This window comes from Phalaenopsis equestris, unplaced genomic scaffold, assembly GCF_001263595.1.
Source record: "Phalaenopsis equestris unplaced genomic scaffold, ASM126359v1 Scaffold000223, whole genome shotgun sequence".
Taxonomy (NCBI): Eukaryota; Viridiplantae; Streptophyta; class Magnoliopsida; order Asparagales; family Orchidaceae; genus Phalaenopsis; species Phalaenopsis equestris.
Window position 1 is genome coordinate 1,500,775 of NW_018164665.1, and position 27,209 is coordinate 1,527,983.

At 35.2% G+C, this 27,209-nt stretch overlaps 2 protein-coding genes across 3 annotated transcripts in view; both read right to left on the reverse strand.

Annotated features, from left to right (window-relative positions):
• LOC110023257 (phosphoinositide phospholipase C 6-like) overlaps positions 1-12,915 on the reverse strand; it is a 21,200-nt gene extending 8,285 nt beyond the window's left edge. For both annotated transcript variants that reach the window (XM_020722570.1, XM_020722571.1), the window contains exons 1-2: positions 12,281-12,915; positions 4,282-4,478 (exon numbers count right to left, since the gene is read on the reverse strand). In XM_020722570.1, coding sequence (XP_020578229.1) covers positions 4,282-4,478; positions 12,281-12,586 — 503 coding nt within the window. In that variant the 5' untranslated portion in view covers positions 12,587-12,915. The remainder of the gene's footprint in view (positions 1-4,281; positions 4,479-12,280) is intronic.
• Positions 12,916-19,507: 6,592 nt separating this feature from the next.
• Positions 19,508-20,780, reverse strand: LOC110023228 (protein DOG1-like 3). Its single transcript, XM_020722535.1, has one exon. It carries the CDS (start codon positions 20,713-20,715, stop codon positions 19,897-19,899), a length of 819 nt encoding a protein of 272 aa, XP_020578194.1. The 5' UTR covers positions 20,716-20,780; the 3' UTR covers positions 19,508-19,896.
• Positions 20,781-27,209: the final 6,429 nt, after the last annotated feature.

The window sequence follows — 27,209 nt, forward strand, 5'->3', positions numbered from 1 at the left end:
GGAAAGAGAAGGATGAGGCTTTCGGCCAGAAATGGAGAGTGCTTGACCTCCAAAGATGGAAAAAATATTACATCTGGACGTCTGCACGTCTGCACGTCTGGACGACCAACCGCTGAGCGCCATGTCACCCATCGCCGACGTGTATAGCGATGTGACGCCCGACGGTTGGTTGTCCGAAAGTGCGGTGTCCGAACATAAAATTTTCTCCAGAAGAAGAGGGGATATAATTAGATAGATTATTAAGTTTTATCATTTTATATATTTTTTATTTGGTTGTCCCATTTTGATTGGAGGAATTATTCAATGGAGCTTATGGGTGTACGGGTGTCGAGCAACAATTCAACAGGGATGAAAAGATCTCAATATTAAACACAATGTCACCCCTAATGTACTCCTTTCAACAAAAAAAGTGATTTCACCATTTGATAGACGTATCTAGGGATCTAAGTTTAGAGCATGATGTCAACCTAAATATTTGAGAAGGCTCCTTGTCTTAATCAATTATTCACTAAAAGAAATAAAAAAGATCACTAGCTTCTTTGGCATCAAATTCTTATTTATTTACATATCTAACACAAATTTTGATTTTTACATTTATATCACCTAAATCTCTCATATCACATGTCATATATTATCATTATTTTCAGTTTTAAAAAGTGAAGTAGACACACTTTCATATATATATATAAGGTGGTAAGTAAGTGAAAATTGAAATTTAGGTGTTAGATACGTAACTACATAAAACTTTAATGGTTTTTAAGTATTTTTTTCTTGAATTTAATAGAAAAAATATATTTTTCTTAATTTTAGTCTTAGAAAAAATTTTTATTTAGAAATTTTTAATTCATTAATTAGAATACGTGATTTAAGTTCTCTTTTTTAAAATATTACTTAAATCGGATATTTTGATGTCGTATCTACAAATGTCGGAGTCGTGTTTGCATTCGAAATGTGACTGACATTGCAATGCTCCTTAATTAGAATTGTCTATGCGCTTCATGAATAGTTGTCAACTCACTTGCCCTTTCCCTCTGCCCTATGTAAGAAATATGGGTTTATTTAAAATTTTTATAGGGGTATTTTGGTAAATATGCCCAACCTCATAAAACACTCCATCAGACAATTTGTATCGATTTCTTTGATAATAAATTATTTTTCATAATTTAAGTATCTTAATGACCTCAAAATTAAATGCTCTTGCACTCATTGGATTCCTCTCATCGAGCAACTCGACTATAAGCGTGCTAAATTTAGAGATTCTTTGACCTTTCAAGTAATGCATCAAAGCCTTGAAAAGACTTCAAGTATTTGATCTAAGGTTATTTAAACTCAGATTGGATCACTTTCAATGTCATCAGAATTGAATTATCGAGATGTTCAACCAAACTATAAATTTGTTAAAATTAAAACTTAGATGATCCCAACTTTGAATTTGGAAGATCGCTTACACAAAATATATCAAGCTTCTTGCTTGATCATATAAATTTCTTGAAAAAAGAGGCTTAACAAATTTATTAAATTTAATAGATTATGAATCTCCAAGTTGGCTCCAGAAAACTCAATAACATACTTCTTCAAAAGAATAAATTGAACCCTCACAACTTGAGCCAAAGGTTTTAGGACCATAGTTGCTAAAGCTTTGTAAGAGGAAGAGGAGGATCATCTCCAGTAGTAGCATCAGCTTTCAATTCTTCAACTTCACCGTCTTCCACTTAAAAATATATAGAACTTGTGCCTCTTGATAAGTGTTGAAACTACCAAATATATGCCATTGATAAGTGATTATGGACTCTTCCATCATTGGTGCTACTGAAATTCTTAATATAAAGATCCTAAATCTTAGTTGGGTTCCCCTTTATCTCCAAGGTTAAAATTAAAGCTTAGATGATCCCAAATTTGAATTTGGAAGATCGCTTACACAAAATGTATCAAGATTCATGCTTGATCATATAAATTTCTTGGAAAAAGAGGCTTAACAAATTTATTAAATTTATGAGATAATGAATCTCTAAGTTGGCTTCAGAAAACTCAATAACATACTTCTTCAAAAGAATAGATTGAACCCTTACAACTTGAGCTAAAGGTTTTAAGACCATAGCTGCTAAAGCTTTGTAAGAGGAAGAGGAGAATCATAATCACTGGTACTAGCATCATCTTCCAATTCTTCATCTTCACCGTCTTCCGCTTAAAAATATATAGAAGCACTTGTGTGTTTTGGTAAGTGTTGAAACTTCCAAATAAATGACATTGATAAGTGATTAACTCTTCCATCATTGATGCTACTGAAATTCTTAATATAAAGATCCTAAATCTTAGTTGGGTTCCCCTTTATCTCAAAGGGTATAACATTGCCATAATTTTTTCTTGGCCAATTGTGACCAAAATACAAGTATCATTGAGCCCTAGGACTACAGTTAAGGTGGTCTTCGTCGACGGACAAACAAAGGTTTCAAGTCCATCAAAATGAGGTTCCTTCTAGTCCATTCTAAAATTTTTGACAAAAAGGATGTCCAAGATGGTTTTATTTGAACAAAGAAGGGAACAAAAGTTTTGGTTACAAGGAGAAAAGAACTATGTGATTAAAGGGTCTCACTTGTCGGTCTAACGACAGTTAGCTTGGTCTTATCGGTCTAAGCGCAACGAGAATTTGAATTGTCATAAAAACAAAATTTTTGTTCAAAATAAAGGGTTGAAGTTTGGTTCATTCCATTCCTCCCTTTTCTCTTCTTTCCTAAATAGTGATTTACTAGCGTTGTTGATGCCTTTTTAAATTTCCTACATATTTAGCTTTTATTTATTTGCATGATGTTTTATATTCTATGATTTCCAGGGTTTTTATTTGTTATGATTTTATTTCTAACAGGAGATTCAAACTTTTCACAAAAAAAAAAAAAAAATATTTGCTTTCTATTCATCATCTTTACCATTAATTTGTCAAATGGTATAAATCTAATTGGTGAGATATCCATTGAAATTAATGAGAAACTAGAATAATGAACATATTTAGACGGTAGAGGCTTCATAGTTAGTAGAACAGATGCAGGGTTTACGATGTAATTGTAATGGAAATGGAGGTAATAATTGTCATGCAATATTATTATAAAGATAAGGTGATATATGGGCATGATATGTTTATCATTTTAGATCAATTATTTTAAAAAAAAAATAGAGCATTACATGAGAATATAATTTCTAAAATAGATGGTTTAAAGGGAAAATTCCCTGAAACATTTGGGTGATTAAAGATTATTATAACGGTTTAAAGATACATTTTATAAAATTACAATTAGATGGATAATATTATACAAAGCTGAATGTACGGGTGCAAAAAATCATTGATATCTAGGTTGAGCATTGTAGTCCGAGAAAGGAGTTAATAAAATAAGTGTGAGAGGATTAGATATAAAAAATACTAGGCGTAAGAGTACATGGATAAAGTTATTGAATAAGTTTATAACAAGTATCTTAACACTACATACAACATTTAATGGCAGCGGATGAAAAATTATGGTTAATAACACCAACCTCAAATAGTTGAGAAAAGGCTAATAATAACGATGATGATGATGACCTTTATAATTTCACTTTCTTAGAAGATTTCTATGGTTATTCTTCAATTTAGTGTATTAAACTAATTGCATCTCATCTAAAAAATCTATAAAACAAAAACTACAATTTTTCTCATTTAAGTAATCATACATGGATTAAAAATCCAGCATTTAAGAATATCCTGCATCAACTATGCCTGGCAGAACCAAAATTAAAAAGGAAAGGTGGCAAAATAAAAAATCATTTATAGGTAATTAAGTTTATAACTTTCCCTTTTTAAAACTTTTACAAATATTATAAATATGATTATTAAATTACAAATATAATTAATATTAAAATTTCCGTATATTATATAATATTAAAGAGTTTTATAAGAATTTAGATTGATGGTTTGTGCTACTTTTTGTGGAATCAAGATCACCTCCAATTTCCTTATCAACCATTTTTAAATTTCAATTTTCTTTCTCTCTTTTTTATTAATGTTGTCAATGCTCCTCTATCTAGGTTTTGATAAATACTCTACAAGAATGCTTGGTTCACAAGAAACTTCTAAAACCACCGTAATAAGACCTCCAGTTTTCCACTGACGAAACACACCATGGAAAAGCTGAAACAGATTGTTCAAAGTGAAGCTTTAAAATCCTAACAGCTCCATAAACAAGGCTCAGCAATTAAACTTATATTGGCAAAAATAGTGACGAAAATGAAATCTACTTCGAATAAAATCAGTACCTTCCATGAAGTATATCCACATTATCTTTGGTGGAATTTGGCCACATGTCGAGTTCAATTACTCTCACACCCCTCTGCAGAGCTTTGATGATCGGCACATCACTGCAATCACTGCTCAGTTGATTTCCAGTCAAATATGAATTATGGCCAGTATATATGAAATAGTGGGATAGAGGAGCACTCATATCTTGATGAACCTGTTATAGTAAGGTGTCACACTGGGAAAGAGTAAGCTCTATCTAAGAAAGCACAGCAATACCTTCATTTCATAATATAGATCGAAATAGGAAAACATTGAAGAAAAATTCACATGCATACCCTCTGTATTTACATATTTAGCACATACTTCAAGTTTTACATATAAATACCATCCTTCCTATGCATGAAGAGGTGTATTTAACTTTTTTTAAAAAAAATTACATGCATATCAATCAATTCTTATGAATTTACATATCTAACACAAAAAAAATAATTTTTACATACTAGCCTCTTTACCTGCATGGAGAGGTACTTCATTTTTTTTAAATTTAAAATAGTGGTACTTTCAGGGCAATATGAAAGGTTTGGTTGGTATACATTTAAAAATAAAAGTTTAGGTGTTTGATATGTAACTACATAAGAATAGGATGGTATGTATGTAAATGCCCTCTTTTTCAATTTAAAAAAGTGTATTTTTATGTGATATGAAAGATTTGGGCGGTAAAATGTAAAAAAGCAAAGTTTAGGTGTTTTGTATGTAAATGTATAGGAATTGGGCGGTATGTATGTAAATGCCCCAACATTAAAACTGATAAAAATTTCAGTTACAATTACAGTTCACTGTTTTTCCAGATTAAAGGGGTGTTTGGCTGCAAGTAGGATTAAAGTTAAATAGGGTTTAGTAAATCCTATAAATTCAGATTTATCAAATCTAAATATTATTAAATCCGAAATAATATTTTATTCAATTAAGATTAAATCCAGTTAAATCCATTTGATAAATTTGATTTAAATCTATTTGAAATATTTTTTTCTCAAGCTAAATCCATTATATCCAATTAATAAGTGGATTTAATGAATCCAAATTTAATAAACCGAACAAGCAAAAATTGGATTTAACTTAACGGCGGATTTATCTAACGTATTTATGTCGTTTGGTAGATTTACATTAAATACATATTTAAATCCAGTTAAAAGTATCCTACCAAACACCTCCTAAAGCTGAAACTTTATAGAAGAAAATGGTAAATTCAAATATTTCAATCCAAAGAACAGACAAATTTCCATCAATAACTGATTACATTGCTAATTTCAATCTTGTTAAAATTTGCATATAATGAGTAGCAAAAAATGTTAAGTGATATGATACACCTCGGCACCAAAATCAACGAAAAATCATGACGAAATCGCAATAGATAGATGGAAAAAACACAAATAAGAGCTGCTCTTACGAAAACAAATGAAAACAACAAGATACTATGGTGATCTACTTTTCAAGAGATAGATCGACTCTCCCACAACCCTAGACGTTGCTAGGAACACCACCAAACAAAAGAACATAGCAACCAATAAAAAACATGCATAAAAAGAAAAAAGCCCTGGGTTACTTCCTTTAATAGAATTTTCTCTCGGAAATTCCAAAATTTTCCTTCCAAGTCTTACCTCCAAACTCCTTTAATTTCTCTTCCTTAAATATGTGATTAAGGGCCTCGTGGATCCCCTTTGCTCCCTTCCTTCTTTTGTTACAGCACACCGCTCCTTTCCTTTTTTTGTCGCCCAATTCGCTTCTTCTCATGGGCACGTGCCCACCTGGCAGGTTGGGAGATGTTTGACCGGTTCACAACTAGGCGGCATAACAATACTTCTTTCCCAAGGACGTACCTTAACCTCAAGGTGGAAGGATAGAAACTGCTTGTGGATCACCTCCATGTTGCTTTATAGTCTAACAATTCTTTCCACTTCACCAATACCTCCTTGGATCCCCCCAACTCCTCGGTGCACTCATTCGATCTCTAGCGGCTTTAGAATCACTTTCAAATCCTTCGTCAGTGTTGGAGGTAGCGTAGACGAGGGTTTATGATATCCAATCTCACGTCTCAGCTATGATACATAGAAGAGCGTGTGTAGTGCAGACGATTGTGGTAACTTCAAACGGTAAGCCGCTGCCCAGATGCGTGTCATCGTCTCATAAGGCCCAAAGTATCGCAATGGCATTTTCTCATTTCTCCTCCTGGTTAATGTCCTCTGTCTGTAGGACCTCAGTTTCAAGTTGAACATGTCTCTTAGTTCAAATTACGTCTCTCTCCTGTGTTTATTTGTCTTCCTCTTCATGATTTATTGAGCTCTCAATAAATGCCCCTTGAGCTATGTTGGGATCTTGTCCGTCTCCTCTAGGTACCGATCGACGTTGGATACTGGTGTGGTACTTTGCCCATAATGTATCAAGTGAGGTGGATCTCGTTCATATAATACTTTAAAAGGGGTTGTCTGTGATGCGGTGATGAACGAAAGTATTATACCAATATTCAGCCCAAACAATCTATTTAACACATAGGTCAGGTGTATCAGATACAAACGAGGGCAGGTATGTCTCCACACTCCTATTGACCACCTCCATCTACCCACCAAGCTGGGGATGATATGCGGCGCTTCTCTTAAGGATTGTCCCTTTCAACCTAAATTGCTCCCTCTAGAAGTGGCTGAGGAGCACCTTGTTCCTATCTGATACAATCGATTCTGACACCCCTGCAGACGAACTACTTCCCGGATAAACACCATCTTGACTAAGGCAGCAATGTAAGGATGTCATAAGAGAATAAAATGTGCATACTTAAGCAATCCAAAACCACCATAATCACCGCGAACCCTTCTAACCGTGGCAATCCCTTGATAAAATCCATCGTTATTTCTTTCTAAACCTTCTCAGATATTACTAATAGTTGCAGTAAACCCCGTAGTGTTGTGGTCAATTACTTATGACGCTGACACATCACATTTTGTCACCATGTCCTCCACGTCTTTGAGCATCCCCACCCAAGCTCTGCCGCTAGACGATTGTAGGTCTTGTGCACCCTCGAATGACCCCCGATGACACTACCATGAAACTCTCATAAAAATCTAGAAATATAACCTGACAACTTGGGTAACGCAAATCGCCCCAAGTGGAGCAGTTGTAGTCCCCTCAATGCATATCTCGGATGATTGTTTAGATCCTATAATAATTCAGTCCTTATTGTCCTCAGCTCCTCATCTTTCGCTCTCTTGTCTCAAGGCCTCCCAATCTAGGACCAAGGGTACGAATAGGATTGTCAATTGGGGTTCCTCCATCTTTTTCTACAGTGCGTCAGTTGTAATTATACCCCAATATCTTTGTTCTCAAATCCTGGCCTATACTGAATCTCGAAATTATACTCCAATATCTTGGATAGTCATCTCTGATGCTCCTCAGTTACCATTCGCAGCTCCAAAAAATAATTTAAACTCCTTTGATCTGTCCTGACCAAGAAATGTCGTCCCAACAGGTAGAGCCACCACTTATGAATGGTCGAGACAATTGTCATCAATTCCCATTCATAAACTGACTTTAGTCTCGCTCTGGTTGTAAAAACCTGGCTAAAATAGGCAATCGATCGTTGATCCTACATGAGCACTGTTGTCAATCTGTATCCTGATGCATTCGTCTCCACCACAAATGCATGTGTGGTTGTTTCCCCCCAATTAAAATTGTCTTTCTTCAACTGCTCCATCAATGGTCATGCCATTGCGTCATTTCCTCTCACGAACTTTTAATAGCAGCCTGTGAGTCCCAAGAATCCTCTAAACTCCTTCAAATTTCTTGGTAAAGGCCAATCAACCATAGCCTCGATCTTGGACTAACCCACTACTACCCCTGTCCTAGTCACCGCATATCCTAAGTACAACTGAGGCTCCCTCAACGTCTCCAAGGCTATCTTCAGGTGCCCCATATGCTTTGTCTCTATACGACTGTAGATCAGGACATCATCAAAGAAAACCAGGATAAATTTTCGGAGATAAGGTTGAAAAACTCTATTTATGAGGGATTGAAATGTTGTCGGTGCGTTGGTGAGGCCAAATAACACCACTAAAAACTCATATTATCCTTAATGTGTCATGAATGTTGTCTTGTGCACATCCATTGGCTTCATCTTGATCTAATGGTACCCTTACTTACGAATAATTTTTGAGAAAATGACTGTTCTACAAAACTCATTTAGAAACTCTTCAATCACCGGAATAGAAAATTTGTCCAATATCATTTTCTTATTCAAAGCCCGGTAGTCCAAGCAGAATCTCCAACTACCATTTTTCCTCTTCAACAACAGGACGAGACTGGAAAAAGAGCTCACAGTAGGTCTGATAATCCTAGCCCTGAGCATCTCCCGGATCAGTTTCTCTATCTCATCATTCTGAATCCGGTGGGACCTGTATGGTCTGACGCTGATGGGAGAACCCCTTCATCAATGTAATAGTGTGCTTGTGCTCCCTCCGAGGTGGTAATCCGCTTGGCTGCTGGAAAACATCAATAAACTGTCATTGCAGCTGTTGAACCCTCTCCAGAAACTCTACCAACTCTGAATCTCGAACCTCCTCAATGCTCCACAACTCCACCATGGTTTTGCAGAAGCCATCATCTCCTCTCAACACCACATTCCTACCCTCCATTTGAAACTCCATCGTCAAGGACTTCCAATCCACCTTCATCCCTCCCAATGTTTGCAACCACTTCATCCACATAATCACATCTGTGCTACTCAAATCTAAAGGAAATAATCTTCCACCAACTACATGTCATGTAGTGTCAGAACCAACCATTTGCAAATTCATTGACTTTTCTCCACCTTCCATATCCCCATCATGATGTCAAAGCTCCATCTAGTCACCAGTTTCAGCCCTAACTTCTCCACTACTTGATTTGTGATAAAGTAATGTGTGGCCCTACTATCGACCAACACCACAATTGATTTTTCCCTGATTCATCCCCTCACCTTCATGGTGTGATTCGGGGTAAATCCCACCACCGCATCAAGGAACATCCCCGCCACATCCAAATGTGGATTGTCCTCCTCTGTTGTTTCCTATTTTGATTCCTCACTCTCTGTATTCTCCTGTACTAAAAGAACCCGAAGGGCGCGCTCCTTGTCACAATGTCCTGAAGTGTATTTCTCGTCATAGAGGTAACACAATCTTTTGGCTAGTTTTTCTTGCACTTCTGCATCTGTGAGGCGCTTGAATTTACTCCCGGGTCGGGGTCCGATACTCTTCTCCTTCAGGTGTCTCTTTCAGAAATAACACAATATGGGTACTCAATATCGTAGTTGGCACGGTACTCTTGTAGAATACCCAAGGTGTTGGCGCTTTTGCCAGTTTTCTTCACATGTTTCCTATCCTCCATAATCTGGGCAAACTCCATCATTTCTCACAATCCACGTGGTCTCAAGGAGCGGATGACCGCTTGTATGTCGGGCTTCAAGCCTTTCAAGAAATTTCCTTCCAAGCCTGCTGCAGAAATCCCCAACGTCCCTGACAAAAGCTCGAACTTCTCTTAGGACTCCATAACCGTCATCTCCTGAATCAGAGCATAGAATTACTCGTGTAAGTCTTCTTCCTGAATGACTCGAAGACGTTCCAATAAGCAATCCTAAGACTCCTCCCAAGAGTGTATCAGATACATTGCCTCCATCCGCTGGAACTGTGCTAAAGTCTTCCACTCCAAGCATAATCCCGCTGTCATGAGCTTCTCTTCACCAGTCAGCCCGTTAATCGCAAAGTATCGTTCCACTTGATACACTCATCCATGTGCACCCTCCCTTTCAAAGATTGGCATCTTCAGTTTTTTGATCCTTGCTTCTACACCCCAACTTTCCTCTCCCTTCGGAATTTCCCCCATGTATCTAGGGTGAAAGTCCCTCCTGCAGTCATAGGCATATCCCACTCCCGATTCCCGTCTTCCTCCATAATACTCTTCCGTCCCCTTCCACCTTCCATTTTCCAATTTTCAGCCCATCCCCCTCCTCTCGGGGTCCCAGGAGGATGCTCTTGTAGGTAGATGATGTCTTCTTCATTGTCTTCTCGCTCGATCTCCTTTCCCTTTGACCTGACCAAAGGTCCCTAATCAACCCTTGATTAGGGTTTGCCACTGGAGCGATCGACATGGCCTTGAATTGCATCTCCATGAGCTTTTTCGTCATCTCCTGCATTTCCCCCATGCCTTCAAATCCATCATTCATTTGACTTTCAATAGAAGAAAATATGTCCTATGTGGTAGCAAACCTTTGTTCCATTCTGGATAGAATTTGCTCCACCTCTCATTCTAGCACATTAACTTTCTTTGTTGTCATTCCACCAAGATCTATGCTCTGATACCAATTTGATATGCCTCGACAAACCACGATAAAATCGCAATAGATATGTTGAGAAATACAAATAAGGGTTGCTCTTACAAAAACAAATGAAAATAGCAAGAAACAAAGGTGATGTACGTTTTGAGAGGTAGATCGACTCTCCCATTGCTAGGATCACCACCGAACAAAAGAACACAACAACCAACAACAAACATGCATAAAAAAAACAAGCCCTAAGTTACTTCCTTTAATAGAATTCTCTCTCAATAATTCAAAAACTTTCCTTCCAATCCTTCCCACCAAACTCCTTTAATTTCTCTTACATGGATATATGATTAAGGCCCTCGTGGATCCCCTTTGCTCCCTTCCATTTTATGTCGCAGCACCCTGTTCCTTTCCATTTTCTGTCGCCTACTCCGCTTCTTCTCGTGGACGCATCCGACCCGCTTGGCCACTTGGGGGATGCTTGATGTCCAAACAATCAAGTATGAAATTACAACCACATCGCAATAATGATCGCTAAATGACAAAATGAGTATTAATTTTGGGAAATCAGAGCATATCGTTGAACAATCAATTTAATTTCTGTTTTTAACACCTTTGCGAGAAAGTCGAGGTCAAATTCTCTCAATTTTTTTTTTCTGTGGAGTTGGTGCATTTACAGTCAAACCATACAATTCTTATGTATTTACATATCTAAAGCCTAAAATTTTGTATTTATATTTGTAAAACTCAAAACATTAACATCACAACAAAAACACAGACCTTAATAATTTTTTTAAAAGTGAAATACACGTTTTCATGCATAGATTTATGACACCTAAGTGTTATAAGTATAAATATCAAACTTTAGGGGTAAGAAACATAAATACATAAGAATGGTGTGGTATTATTATGTGTTTACATATCTCACACCCAAACTTTCATATTTACACAAATAGCCCTCAATTTTATAATATCACATAAAAAATAACAATATTATCAATTTTTAAAAGTGCACTACACTTTCTCATGCATAGGCTTAAAGCACCAAAATGCTATATATGTCAATATGAAAATTTATTTGTGAGATATGTAAATACATAAGAATTATGTGCTAACTATATAAATTGACCTTTTTTTCTCCCTTAATGCATTTTTTGACATAACATGGTTTGCTCTTTTTCAGTCCACCCTACATGCATTCATATAGAGAAAAAGCAAACACCAAGCCTAGTTATAACCTTCCTAAAATGACTCTGTTCGTTTCCATCCCATATTAAACAAGAATTAACTACACCAATTTATATATCAGGAAACCAATTTAAATGCCAAAAAATAATTGGAGTAGATTAAAATTTTGGACAAGATTATTTAAAAATTGTTAATTTATTTTAAGTTGAGTATTATATAACAGAAATTACTTAAAATATCTATCACAGTCATTTCAGAATAATAAAAAAAAATCGAAATTCATATGAGCAAAAAAATTGATCAAAATACTATAAGCCGAAATTTGCTGTAAATTCCAAAACAACTATTTGGTTATTATGAGATTTAGTCAAGATTTAGAAAAAATAAGGCAAAATTCTATCAAAATCAATTTAACGCATCTATAAGTTACTAAAATCTGAATTTTCAGAATTTATTGAATCCTAGATGGAGTCGGAAAGTCGGACCTGAGATTGGATCGGCGGGTTGAGTTCATCGGAGAACAGATAATGATACAAGTCCTGAAGAACAAAAATCTGCCGTGAAACCTTGCCTGATTGTCGGCGATGCGGCTGCTGCAGAATCTTCTCTATAACCTGCTCGACATCATCGTCTCCCTGCATCTCATTCAAGAAGCGTCGGAGCTGTTCCGGACCAATCTGACCCCTTTCGTCGGCGAGTGCATCGAATGCCGCCTTCAGATCGGCCGGCGGGTCCGCCTCATCCCACCGGAACTTTCTCGTGAAGCAGCAGCAGTACTTGTAACTCCCCATTTTACTCTCGATCGTCGCGCCTTCAATTTCTCCAGTTCTTGATCAACTTTATTGATTAGGTGTTATAAATGGGCATAAGAGCTTCGATGGACCGGGAATGGTTGGGGTTTTTGCGCTGGTAAAGAAGCAGGATTAGGGAGGGAAGTAGCATAAGTTCTCCTCCAAATCAATTGAGTCAAGAAGCACGCAGATAGCCAGGTCGTATTAGGGATCGCGTCATTCCGCTAGCTCTTATTATCGCTGTCGACATTGGACTCTGCTCGCGTTGAAGAAGAGGAGAAATCGCTCGCAGCAAAAGCTCAAAAAACACGACGACGAAGAAGACGACGGTACACGTTCGTCTGTTGCAAACAGCTATAAGTTAATATTTAAAACCGGGTCTGCTAATGGAAAAACTACAGGGCCAATTACATAAAAAATTATTCGACACGATACTATGCGGTATTCGATATCCACCGTTCATCACAGTGAAGATATATTTTGTTAGACCTCATTTTAAATTTGTTTAAGAAATTCTATGATCAACGATGGAGATCCGACACCGCATGCATTTCGTATGAAATAATTTTTCCAATTACATGAATAAATATTACATCTGAACTCCGGACATAGAGATACGTTCAACATCCAATGAAATCAAGCCACGTGGAGGTGAAAGAAAAATAAAAAAATTTGTTTTAGCACATGAGAATATTTTCCCCGTGTTATTGCACATTATTCAGGTGTTATTGTGGTATTATTTATGTATTATTTTGTTCTGTGAATATTCCCGGTGTTATAATAATACAATAACACATCAATACTACCACAATAACACCTGAATAATACGGAAGAGATATTCCACTGTGTTACTGGGTCGGATCACAAGAAAACGAGTTTTTTATTTTTTCTATCAGCTCTACGTTGAGGTGATTCATTGGACTCCAAACGCATCTCTACATATGTAATAATTTTTCCAAGACCACTAGAAATTTGGTATTTACAAATCAATACCTCTCTTTCATCCAATTTTCAAATTCCCACTCGGATATCATAATTCATTGTAGAAGCCCAACTTATATTTACATTTTTATCAAATTCTCAATATGCTGGGCATGCTAAGTACATCGGCTCGATAGTTTAAAAAAATAGCGTGGATGATTAATTTATAAATCTTAATATTTTAAATGATCTGTATGTAATTATATAATAATATTGGGCATGATTATACACATATTATACAATAGGGTATTATAATATTGTATATGGACTCCGAATACATACAAACTCCATAGATAATATTCTCTACTAGCATTGAAGTAGTCTAAATATTCATATTGTGTAATATGGGCTTTTATCTTCATATCAATCAATTCTTTAGTATTTATATATCTAACACCAAAATTTTAATTTTTTTTTATATTTACAACACTTAATTAATTCATATCACATAACAATATCAGTATTTTAATTTTTAAGTAAAATACATCTTTTCATGCATATATTGAAGAGATATGTATCTTACATAAATTCATGACAGATATGTAAAAATTGACTGTCATGCAATTAATTAAGTGTATATTTAATTGACTGTCATGAAGAGATATGTAAAAATTCATGACAGATATGTAAAAATTGACTGTCATGAAGAGATATGTAAAAATCTTTTCATGCATATATTGAAAAGATATATACAATATCTGTCATGCATAAATTCATGACAGATATGTAAAAATTAAAGTTATTACATAAAAATTGACTGGCATGCATGTACATCTACCTATATTGAAGAGATTTGACCTAAAGTTGCCACTAAAAAAAACTTTACTCATAAGACCTCATTTATAATTATTATTACATATTATTGTTACATGATATTTGAAAAAGTTATAGTTCTCAGGGTATGTTTATGGCAGCGGTGCGGTGTGCGGTGCAGCACCACACCGCACTTTTGTATGTTTAGGTAAATTGTGTTTTGTCGGGCTTTTCAAAAAGCTACCTTTGAAATTTACGTTTTCCCACAACTGTTGGTTAGATGTGATGGGAGCTTTCTAGGTATGATTTGATTTTTTAAAAAAAAAATTTGTAATTGCCGTCGCAATTTTTTTGAACATTAGATTATTTTTCAGCAGCTTCACAGCTACTTTTTAATAAGCTTCAGCTACCCCAAACAGACCCTTATCATTGAGTTTCAAGATTGGATATGATTTCTATAAAAGTTACAAGATTGGATATGGTTTGTCAATACTTCATCGAATCCTAATTTTATTTATGTCAAATTCATCACTAGGATTATATATCTTACACAATTAATAAGCAAATGATGATTTATAATACATATATATATAAATATATTTAAGATATCATATGAACATTATATATAATACTGAGCTACTTAAAATATCTATAAAGTGTTTGATATTATATATCTATTGTATGTTAATATCACATGAAAAAATCTAATTTTTTGTATATTTTATTGTTCTAATTAGTGGCTAATATAAGTTATGACCCAACTAATATGCAAGGCATCTAATATGACTTAAACATTAATATGGAGTAGTTATGATATGATTATTAATTTATATTTTTTAAGAGTAGGAAATAAGAAATCATGCAACATATGCTTAAACATACATAAAGAATTGATGATCATGCATTTTGGATGGCCATTTACTTGCATACCAACTAATTCCTATGTATTAAATATTTTATACCTAAACTTTATTTTTTTTACATTTATACCGCCTACATCTTTAATGTCACATAAAAAAATATCATTATTTTAGATGTTAAAAAATGAAGCACATCTTTTCATGTAGAGGGAAGATAGCATTTGTGTAAAAATTGAACTTTAGGTATTAGATGTGTAAATACATAAGAATTGGGGGGTATAGAAGCATGTAAGTCTTTCAAAAATATAATGCAGCTCACAAGCTTTTGATAAAGGATTAGAACTATTGATGAGAGCTTTCAAATAATGAACAACTTTAATTTTTGAGATTTGGAATGAAAAATTACTCAGAAATTTTGAAAAATTAATTTTGCAAGAACTTGAAGTTTTAAAATTTCTAAGGTTTTGTTGAATCTAAAAGTGCTCGGGAAACGTGCTCCACTAAAATAGAAAGTTCAACTAGGAAGTGATTAGGTAGAGAGAGAGAGCACAGCAGGGAACGATAAAAGAGTGTGTCATTTATTCAAGACATGGACCCTTATTTATAAACATAGGCCCTGACATTACAAAAGTACAAATTATCCTCCTCATCATTAACTTTTCAGGGGGACTTTTTGATAATTACAAAGTTATTCAAATATAACAAGACCAAGGACTGATTCGATCAATGAGAGTTGTCGATCGTTTGGTAAGTCTTGACTCGATCATTACTTAGTCCGAAAAAGTGCTCCCTGTCGATTGTCGTGAAAGCTAAGTACCGCCCTGTGGGAGCTTATCCTGGCTCCTCCCGCCGATCATTCGAACAAAACACTTCTATTGCCAATATTCAGACAAAAAACAATCATCGAAAGAACTATTCGATCGATAACATCTTCTTCTTGAGCCGTTCATCAGCTTGAGATTTGTGCTGATATATTTTTATATATGCATATCAGTTTTCTGATTCTCTTACTCCTCGGAAGCTGTACAATACACAATGATAAAAGAATCTTTTTAACATGTATGAAATAGTTAAATGATCTTATTGCACAATAATTGACTTCCTTGGATTTCTTGTCTTGGCTATTATAAATAGGATTTAGAGTAAGGGAGGTTCGAACCGTCTCTGTTTCTTCTCGCTTCTTTGTCTTGTGTCCTTCTCTTTTCGTGTTTTTGTGATGTCTGGCGAAGGAACGCTGTTTTCTGATAAGAGTGTCCTCCTTAAAACCATGAGTGATATGTGGGCGTAGGCTCGTAAGTTGGACGTGAAGCGTAAGACAGCGGGTGAGATATCCAATGAAGGGATGAGTAGGAAGAGAGTTGTGCCCAAGACAGGAGTCGTCAATCAGAAGAGCCAACCTAGTTCTTCTTATTTTCTTGCGTGCTCCCCCCAGGAGAGGGCTGCAGAGCAAGCTAGAGGTCGTTCTGGCGATTCTCTTATGGGACACTTGCCAGGGGTGAGTGTTCCACTGTGAAAGAGATTGTCCGTCAAGGTGGCTGCAAGGGAGGGGGGGCTGCGATTCCCCATAAGGGTTCTAAAAAGACAGCTGCTGAGGCTGAGACTTGGTTTCGATTGACTAAGAGCAGTCTTTCATTTGAAGGGGGAGGACAAAGGAAAGGCAGTGAGGTGATTTTTTCTTACACCTCTTCTAACTGGGGGCGGATTCTTGGTATGTAGCTTGAATTGTCTTTTGCGTCTTTTTTTTCCTAGTGCAACAACTAAAGTTCTGACTGTTGATTTTTTATCGATAGATACTGATGTTGGTCCTGAGGATGATACGACAGTTGTGGATCAGGTTGTGATCGAGGGAGTGAACACGGAACAAGTTGACGCGGAGAGAGGGGGTTATGGTGTAACTAAGCGCACTGGAGCAAGGTGTTGAGCGGGATGTCGGGGATCAATGTGCTGAAGATCAGGGTCCTGAGGTTAGGGTGTTGGAGGCCAAGGTGTGGGCCATCAGTTTTCTTCCAGTGCAGCGAGGGAGGAGGAGGTGATCAAGGGGACGCAGTGTGTCCTCTGACTTCATACTTCGCCGCCTTGCTAAGATGGAGGAGCATTTTCTTTATTTTATTGAGTATCCTCGAGAAGATTGTGACAGAAAAGTTACTAAGGTTATTGAGAGAGTCGACCAGGTGGAGAGAAAAGTTGTTGTACTGAGCGAGAACTTGCGGTTTTTTAGAGGGGGAGAGGGGAGATGCTTGCCAATATTGGGTAAGTGACGCGTCTATGTTTGAAATTGTCAGCTGTTAGAGAGTCCCTCACCGCTCAACTTAGAGATAGCCATAATAACCTTTTCAGGCTGGGTGGCGAGTTTATGTATGAATGTATCATTGGATAATAACATTAAAATACATTTAATATGTTGGCCATTAGGTTTTATTAAAAATTATAGGAACTTTCAATCCTAAAATTACATAATATATTTGCATATTAATCATCTCAATTACATATGTATTGTCATTAAAATAATCTCATAATTAACATTGATTAATGGATCATTAGAATCCCTTTTTGTTTCTTATCTTTATTATTCATGTACATCATGTACATCTTTTTTTAGGGTTAGCTCAGGTTAATATGTGAAATTCGAACCCGCGATCTCATAGTGGAAGACTACACTTTCAACCATGATGCTACAAATAACTGCACCATGTACATCTTAAATAACACTATTGACACTTAATATTTAAAATATTATATTCACTAATAAAAAATCATTATTTTAATTAATTTTTTATGAGTAAAATGCCAAAATAGTCTCTGACTATTTTACATGAGGTTGTTTTAGTCCCGGGGTTTATAGAAATGTTAAAATAGTGCTCAACTCTTTTAAACTTGAGCTCTCATAACACTCTATGAAAATAATTTTCAGCCTAATTGAAACAGTTTGGGTACTATTTTAACATTTCTATAAAATCTCGAAATAAAACTACCCAATGTAAATAGTCAAGCATTATATTAATACTTTACTCAAAATTTTATCATCAAACATCTAAACTTCCGTATTTATATGCATAACCCTCAAATCTTTATCGTCGTATAAAAAATATTATGAATACTTACTTTTTAAAAGTGAAATATACCTTTTACACTTACGTTCATGACATCAAAATTCGTAAAATGTAAAAAATCAAAATTTAGGTGTTTGCATATGTAAATATAAAAAAAATTGTGTGCATGCATGTAAAATACCCTTCATTCTAGTGCACCTATCTAACAAATGTATAAATAGGATCTCAAACCATGATCTCTTAGTTGGAATCATACATTTCAAAATAGGAGCTAAGGTGAGCTACTATCTCATTTCTCAATCAATAAGTTAGTCTTTTAATACCCAATGAATGGCACTTGTTTTACTTTAATCCATCCAATAGGAGTGGGTGAGCTAATTCAAATAGAATTACAACTAGCATTTATTTTATTAGGAAAATTCAATTATTATATAAAATATTCCACTTATCTATAGAATTAAATTAGAAAATAAAATAGCATTATGGTTAGAATCATAATTTTTTTTTTGTATTAATGATTTTTTATTTATTTTATTAGAATCATATTAACTATATAACCACATGTTAATTAGAACATTTAAGAAATTTGCCCCCCATTAGATATTTTCTAAATTATATTCATCAATGTATATTTACTATGTTTAATGTGTCCTTTTTCAACAACCACTTCTTATCCATAGCCATTATTTTATTACTCCATATATATATAAAGTGATTTAAATGTTATAATAATAATAATAATATTTTCATTCATTCAATATATAATATTATAATTTAGGATGCTTTACTCATGAGTACATTAAATATGACTAAATAAAATTTTTAAAAATATATATTTTATTTTTTTATTATTTAATCTATATATTTATTTGGGTCAAATGATTAAGGTTAAAAAGTAAAAATATTTAACTTTTAAAATCTATTTAAAAAAATTACTTATAAAATTAATTACTTGTGTTTCTATTTATTTTAATATTATTAAATTAAATTCGTCACATAAGTGGTCAACACATATATATATATATATATATATATATATATATATATATCATTAAATACTTATTAAAATAGACTTTATATTTGAAGATATATAAAAACTTAAAAATTGAATGATATATATGAAAATGCCCCAAATTTTAAATAAATTTGAATAATCAAACCATATAAAAAATATATAAATATATTTTTTTGTATAATTTAAATATTTAAATAAAATTTAAATATTAGGATAATTTCCAATTCCAACGCGAACAAACGAAGAGACAAAATTTTCACCCTCCCCCACTAATAATAATTATCAGTCAATAAAAAAACAAGTGGCAGTTACATACATCCCCCCAAAACTTGCTATTTACAAATCTAACCCTCCTATTTCGGAAAACTTTTGCGTTTATTCAGAGAATATAAGTGTTACATCTGTGTTATCACCCCATAATCTCCCTGTAACTTGTACCTCCAGATTTATAGAAACACGAAATTTATTTGTAGGTTAAATGTGAGTTATAGTAAGATTACAAGAGGTATAACCCAGATATAACTCCCTGTGCCCTCTGAATAACATCCCGACGTACGAAGCTCTGGGTACGTCTTTTCACCTGGGTAGTAAATTTGTAAATATCAATACTTCATCTGGGTACATATGTAATTATCATACCTCCGCCGCCGCTCAAGCATCCGCGCTCGCCGGCGGCGCGTCGCCTCTCTTATCCCTATCCTTCTTCCTTCCAAACTCATGAACTCTGAGATGCAGCTCCGCCGCCGCAATAAGAAAATGCACCGCCTGTATCGGCCGCAGTATCTCCACCAATCCCTTCAACGTCTCAATCCTCAAAAAATCCGCTTTTTTCAACACCTCCTCCATGGCCTCCTTCTTCCCCTCCATCTCCTCCTCCATCTGCTCCACCCCACCTCCCATCACCGTCATAACATGACAAAGCTCCACCATTTCCTCATCCGCCGCCTTCTCCTGCGCCGAAGCCTCCTCCTCTGTTATCTCCTTCTCCCGCTTCAACGTCCCCTGGTGCAGTTTATCAATACGGTGGAGCTGCTCTGCATCAACGTCGGCTAGGTTCCATGTTATCGCGCCGCCGATGAGGTCTTCGAGGTGGGATTCCACTTGGATTCCGCACTTGGAGTAGAGGAGGTGGAAGACCATGGAGGGACGCCAGCCGCCGCACCAGAGCAGGAGGTTTTCGGTGGAACTGGTCCATGAGGGGGTGAACATGGGGAGGACGTTGCGGCGAGCGGAGGCTTGTTTGGCTTGGTAGTAGTCTTCGTAGCGGCGGAGGACGGCAGAGACGAGGGGGCGGAGATGGTGGTTTTGGGCGGCGGCTTCGTCGGGGGTGTGGGGGGGAGGAGTGGAGGCGGTGAGGAGGGAGTTGAGGTCGCGGTTTTGTTCGGAGAGCCAGGTTTCGAAGAAGGAGGCGAAGTCGCCGGAGTGGTGGCGGTGGTCGCCGTTGACGGGGGAGGAGGGGGAGGAGGACATTGGTGTTGGAAGGGTAGAACAGGGGAGGCGAGGCTTCGGCCTGAGGGAGGGGACCGATGGGTTTAATATAAGGATGCGGTATTGGTGAATCTGTGGGCTGAAGTTTGTTTTATTTCCTTTCTTTTTTATTTTTGGGGTGGATGTATAAATTACAAATTAATAACATTTAAATTTTATAAATTTTAAAATATAATATAAAATTTGAAATGTAATATTTTAAACATTTAAATTTTAAAATATAATATAAAATTTTAATTTTTACATACTTATTTTTGTATGAAAAATGATTTATATAAGTATAACAAAATAAATTTAAGTGTCAGACGTACAAACTCATAATACATGAAGGGGTATAAGTTAGGGCTACCATAATGGCTCGTTTGCTAACAACACATATTTGATTCGTTGAGTAGTTCATGTTCAATTTATTCGCTATCCGATTAAGATGAACACAAACCTGACAGTTGATAGATAAGCAAACTTAGCGCACTTTTGCTTCCAAAAAAACATAGGTAATCCCGGAAGTGAACTATGTCAAGCCCGTTTGTCTGCCCTAGCCATAAAAAGGAATCTCTTATGTTGAAGCGAATGATCAAACTGACATCCCCCTATGCGGCTCCCCTGCCATTCCAGCCAGATAAAGCAATGAGTCAGAGGAGGAACATGAAAAAATGACAAAACAAAAACTACTCATCTAGCGTCTTGTTAAAGCCCTCGGTAGGTAGTTCTTCCTCCTAAGCTACAATTACAAAAAAATTTTCATTCGTGCTCAGTTAGTATTGGATGGAATATATATATATATATATAATATTAAAATGAATATTTTAATTGTTTTATCCAAATTTGACTAGAGTAAACTATTTTAACATTTATTCATGAAATGGACCCTAATTTATAGAGCTGAGATAATATACAATTACATAATGTACCTTCAGTGTACGGAGATACGTCAGATGTATTTGAGACAATACATGAATAATAGGCCATATAGGGTCAGGATCTTAAAAGTTCCCGGCTAGACAGTGACGGGTAGGCTCCCTGCCAGACAGGGTCGAGACTCTTAAGCGGTCTTGTCGAACAGAGTTGGGCACCTGTATTAGCCTCCCACCTGACTTCATTTTTGGTCTGGCAACTGTTTGCTGGGGGTCCGTTTTTTTTTTTTTTTTTTTTTTTTTTTTTGAGAACTCATCCCTTTGCAGATTGAGTGGATAGCTCCGACCAACTATTTTCAGGTCCGAACGATTCATTTCACTCATTCAACTGAAGCAAAGAAAGATGTCAAATATATCCGTAGGGTTCATCTGCAAGTAAGGTGATTTTCTCCTATTTTATGAGAGCCGGTCGAGGAGGCTCCGACGATCCTGTCTTTCTTTACTACACGTAAAATATTCTCAAGATTTGTGCTGACACATTTAAAATATATTAATATAAATAATAATATTTCAACCTTTATTCTTAACATGCAAGAATTACAATTATTAGAAGTAGCTTCCGGAGGAAGGAAGGGATTTTGTGCCACGAATTTCAAGGGGGTGACATCGTCTCTGGCACACTATTAAATCTCATTTACTTTCTGTCATCCCCGCCGCAAGTGGGAACAGTTGATAAGTTCATACCGTCACCGCTTACGATAACCGGAAGATTGTGGCAGGCTCTGTCGGAAAGCTTTGCCACTATCTATCAATTTATAAGACGGAGGTAACAATACCTGAAGTACTGCAATCCAAGTCAAATCCTACCGAGTTGTAAGCCCAATTTTAAAAACTCTTTTTAGGCCAAATAAAATTTAAATTTGATTACTTTAATGCCGCACAATTTCGACATCATTAAGGTATTTAAACGTCCATCAAATAATAACGATCGATAGAATTTCTCGGCGTCGTCAAATGGAATGATCTGAATTCCTTCATTCTGTGAAGAATGACCTCTTCCACACTCTATAAATAAAGCTCTACCTTCCTCTAAAGAAATAATAGACTTAGATCTTGAGTCGAAGAAAGACTGAAACTTGTGGAATGAGTTGAAGTTCGTATCGCTTCTGCACCGCGGATCCGAAGAATATCTCCCGCTTTTCTGTAATCCACCGTGGACTGTCATCGGTTGTCCTTCAGGCCTTGCAGTAAAACTCCGATCGTAGTCAAAGTTTGCACTGCAAAGCGATGAAGCAACAATTGCCGCCACATAGTCAAAAAACATTCTACAGAACAATGCATCATCCTAAACATTACGCTAACCTTGAAAACAATGTATTAAAGCACTAACATTCACTACCCGCTACAATCACTCCCTACTACGGGGCAATAACCTCTTATGTGCAAATTCGTTATAACTCAAAAAAACTCTGTAACTATTTCTTACCTATGGGGCAATGGCATAAACATGTCATCACTACTCTTATAGTGAATCATTTCAATTTGCTTAGGCCCGTGGTTTTTCTCTTTATGGATTTTTCGCATAAAAACTTATGGTGTTTCTACTCATTATCATTATTACTTGAGTATATGTCAGATTCTCATATAACGTTAAGACGATAACTCATTACCCCACAATCATGAATTCTCTAACTTGCATCAGTTATATTATAGATTTAAAAAAATAAAAATAAAAAAAGAATTTTGAAGTGATATAAAAAAATTGTGATATAAATATATAAAATAAAATAAAGATATTAGATATGTAAACAAATAAGAATTAATAATTAAAGATTTCTTGAAGAAATTAAGGACCAAGACAACAAATGTTACAAACAATGGGAAGTTTCTCATTCAATTTCATATGGATGTAGGCTATTGTCTACTTATTAGATATTTTAGGCAATTAACAATTAAAGAATGGGTATTTACATACTTTTTTTCTTAAGATAAAAAAGAAATTACATTAAAATGTTTTTAGAGAAAATAAGAACAACAAAAAATAATGGAAAACAAACCAAATAAACTCAAAGGAATGACACCAAGAATAAAAATGTTCAATAAAATGGGTTGTAAATGAGTCAAGTCGAGCTCGAGGCACATTCAGCTTGAGCATGATTAATTTTGTGGAGTTCGAGTTCGAGCTCTAGATTAAGTCTATGAGTTCAAATCGGCTAGTTTGTTCTAAAAGAGAGAAAATAATATTAATTTAACGTAGTGTTATGATGAGAAATTATAATAAATCACATAATATAAAATATGAATATTATCTTTTAAAAATGTGTAACATGTAGTTGAAAGTTGTGGTTGTAGTTGGTCATGGACTCACTCAGGCCGTATAGAGTTGCTTCATAGCATTAGTTGACCACAAAAGCCAACGTTGAAAGTTGCATGATTTATGGACAACGTTGGTCGTAGTGGTGAACTATAATAGCATCCGTATGCCACATAGGTCAGAGTTGGGAGCTGCATGAGCTTTGGACTACATAGTAGGCCATAGTGTTGAGTCATGATAACGTCTGTAGGACATAAAGACCAGTATTAGGAGTTACATGATTTGTGGACCGCATATGTCTGAATTGATCATGCAGTCCTTAGTTGCGAGCCACAATAATATCTGTAGGTCATATAGGACGAAGTTGGAAGATGTACGACTCATGCAAGCCATAGAGGTGAGCTGCAACAACGTTCTTAGGCCACAGTGGTTGGAGTTGAGAGCTGCATAACTTATAAACCACATAAGTAGTAGTTGGTCACTTAACGTGTTATTGTGGTTCACTATTATGACCTAAATTACAAATCTTCTTGCAATTAATCGAATTACAATGCCCATTTTGGGTTCACAATTATTTCCTCTCTTTTATTTTATTTTTACATTTTAATTTATAATAAAATACATTGGGTGGCAAGAATTATTTCTAAAATTATATTTAAAATATAAAAAAAAATTTCATAAATTAATAATAATAAAGGAAATGAAAATAAAAAATCATTTGATTTCAAATAGGGGGAAAATAATTCTGTATTATATTGTCTGCAAATTTGACTAGAAACGGGCTAATCAGGATGGCCTGCAGGCCTGGTCTTTAATGGCTCAAGCAAATCTTAAATGCTGTGCAGGGGGATATAAGCACTAGAAAATACGGTCCTATAATATTAAAAAATTGATGCAAAATAAGGGTATTTGCTAGGCAACTATTGATCTTGTAAATACCCTTGTGTTGGTTAAGCTGTTATTAGTGAAGATGTGTGACACTTTTTTGGTTGGTCGTACCAATATTCGGTCAGCTCAAAGTTCAACCGATTTGAATGTATATATATAAGCACCCCGTGCTCATATCAGTTAGTCTGCTTGTCAGTGGCCATTCCTTTAAGGAATGGCCAGAGGCCAGGGGACTTACCACTGACAACCAGACTAACTGATCAGATTAATATATAATATGAGCCCCCCAACAAACCTCATGTGTCTAATCATTTAACAGATCCGCACACCAGCAGAATCAAACCTCTGACCCTAGAGGACTTAAAACCGACATAGCATATGCCAACCAAACAGTAGGAGAACACGACATATAATAATAAAGAGAGAGAGAGAGAGAGAGAGAGAGAGAGAGATGTAGATATAAATTTTTTTTTGTAAATATGCATATGCTTTAAAATAAGATAAATGACTTAAATATTCAAATGAAGGGATACAAAATTTATGATTTCTTAACAATCATTATTCCATGACCTTGCTAACCACTCTGAATTACTTGCTATTTACTATATAATAATGCTTGTACCATATTAAATTTCAGCATGCCATATGAAAATTTGAATTAGTCTATCGGATTTTTAAAGAAGACCAATCCAATACATAAATTAGTGTCATTTGATTTATATCATAGTTGGGAATAAATGCAAAAAAATAGATTATTATTATATTAATGGTTGTATTTTTCTATTACAAAAAAATAATGCGACTCAGATAATATATGGTCTCTATGAACTGAAAAGTTATTGCATCAGGAGTAAAATCTAAAACATCTACTCTACTTATAGGGTCATCAGATGGTTGATGTTTAATGTGACTGAAGAATCCAAGACGACCGTCTCTAATCTTGTTTGACATCAGAGGTACTCCAATCATTTCACAGATAGAGTTGTTTCACATTTTTTTCTCTACGTGTCAAGCCACTCATCCACCTGAGCATTCTCATCTCAAAAACATTTAGCTTAGTTTTTGCTTCTCTTTTATAGGACAGTATTATCTGCCATCAAGCATTGCGGGTGTAGCCACCATCTTATAAAATTTTCTTGCTGCAATTGCTCATGATGCCACCAACATAAAACATTATATGTATCACAAACCATCATGTCTGCCACTGAGTAATGAAGTATCCTAATTACATGGTAACAAAATATCTCTAATACCACAAAATGACGTATCAAAACAAGGTATGTTGGAGACTTGACGGTAACTCTGGACAACACTTGCTTGCAATCATTTTATTCAGAATACATTGTTTCTTTTTATATACTTTGTGCATGCAAACATTGTATTTGGGGCAACATTATAGCCATTCTTTCATAGTTGATCATTTTAACTGGGCTAGGCCCCCTAATTTTTTCACTTCTAAGGTTTCGCACACACAGATGTACCACTCAGTATTTGTGTATTTATATGTATAACTCAAAAAGTTCAATTTTTACATATATTACATGTTCCCTGTGTTTCAATAAAGAAATTATAAATGCTCCAATGCCAAATCAACTGTGTTATTTTTTTTGGGCATTCACATAAATACCACCCAATTGTTATGTATTTACATGTCTAACACTTACAATTTATGGTATACATGAATGTTTATATCTAAAAATATTATTATTTTAAATTTTTTTAAAATAAAATATATTTTTTACTAAAATTTACATACATAGAACTCAATTCTTATGTATTTACATATTATTAGATATGACTCATATATCATAAATGGACAGTGCTAAATCGAGAGAGGAGCAGAGCGGAAGATTTAGCGGAAGATTCTATCCAAATCAGTAGAGTTTCTTTATGTGGGTTGGGGTTGTGGTACATGGGTAATTTAGTAATTATATATTGTACCCAAGGTTTCTTTTTATGTTCTTTCTAAGGTTATAAATATGTCTGTATGTAATCCTAGATATTACACCTCATATTATGTATTCTGTACTTTTCTGGATTAGTGAAAAAGCGGCTCTGCTTTCGAGGACGTAGGCATCTTTGTCAAACCTCATTAAATCTTTGTGTTCTTCTAGATTTGTGTCGTTTTTGTTTTTCTTCGCCCTAATTTCTCAACACATATCTAACATCCAAACTTTAACACATATCTAACATCCAAACTTTAATTCTTACTTCCTAACCATCTTCACCTATACATAACAGGCTCATTGGAGAAATTCATCTTTTTATATATAGAGAAATATAAGTGTAAAAATCACAATTTAGGTGTGAAATATATGAATGCAGAAGAGTTGAGAAACATTTGAAAGAATAAAAAAATCTAAATAATTTTATTGAAAATTATTGTTGATTATAATTTAATATCTAATTTTACATAATAA

Coding starts and splice junctions, on each gene's coding strand:
- LOC110023228 (XM_020722535.1), bottom strand. CDS start 20,715: ATGTCCTCCTCCCCCTCCTCCCCCGTCAACGGCGACCACCGCCACCAC.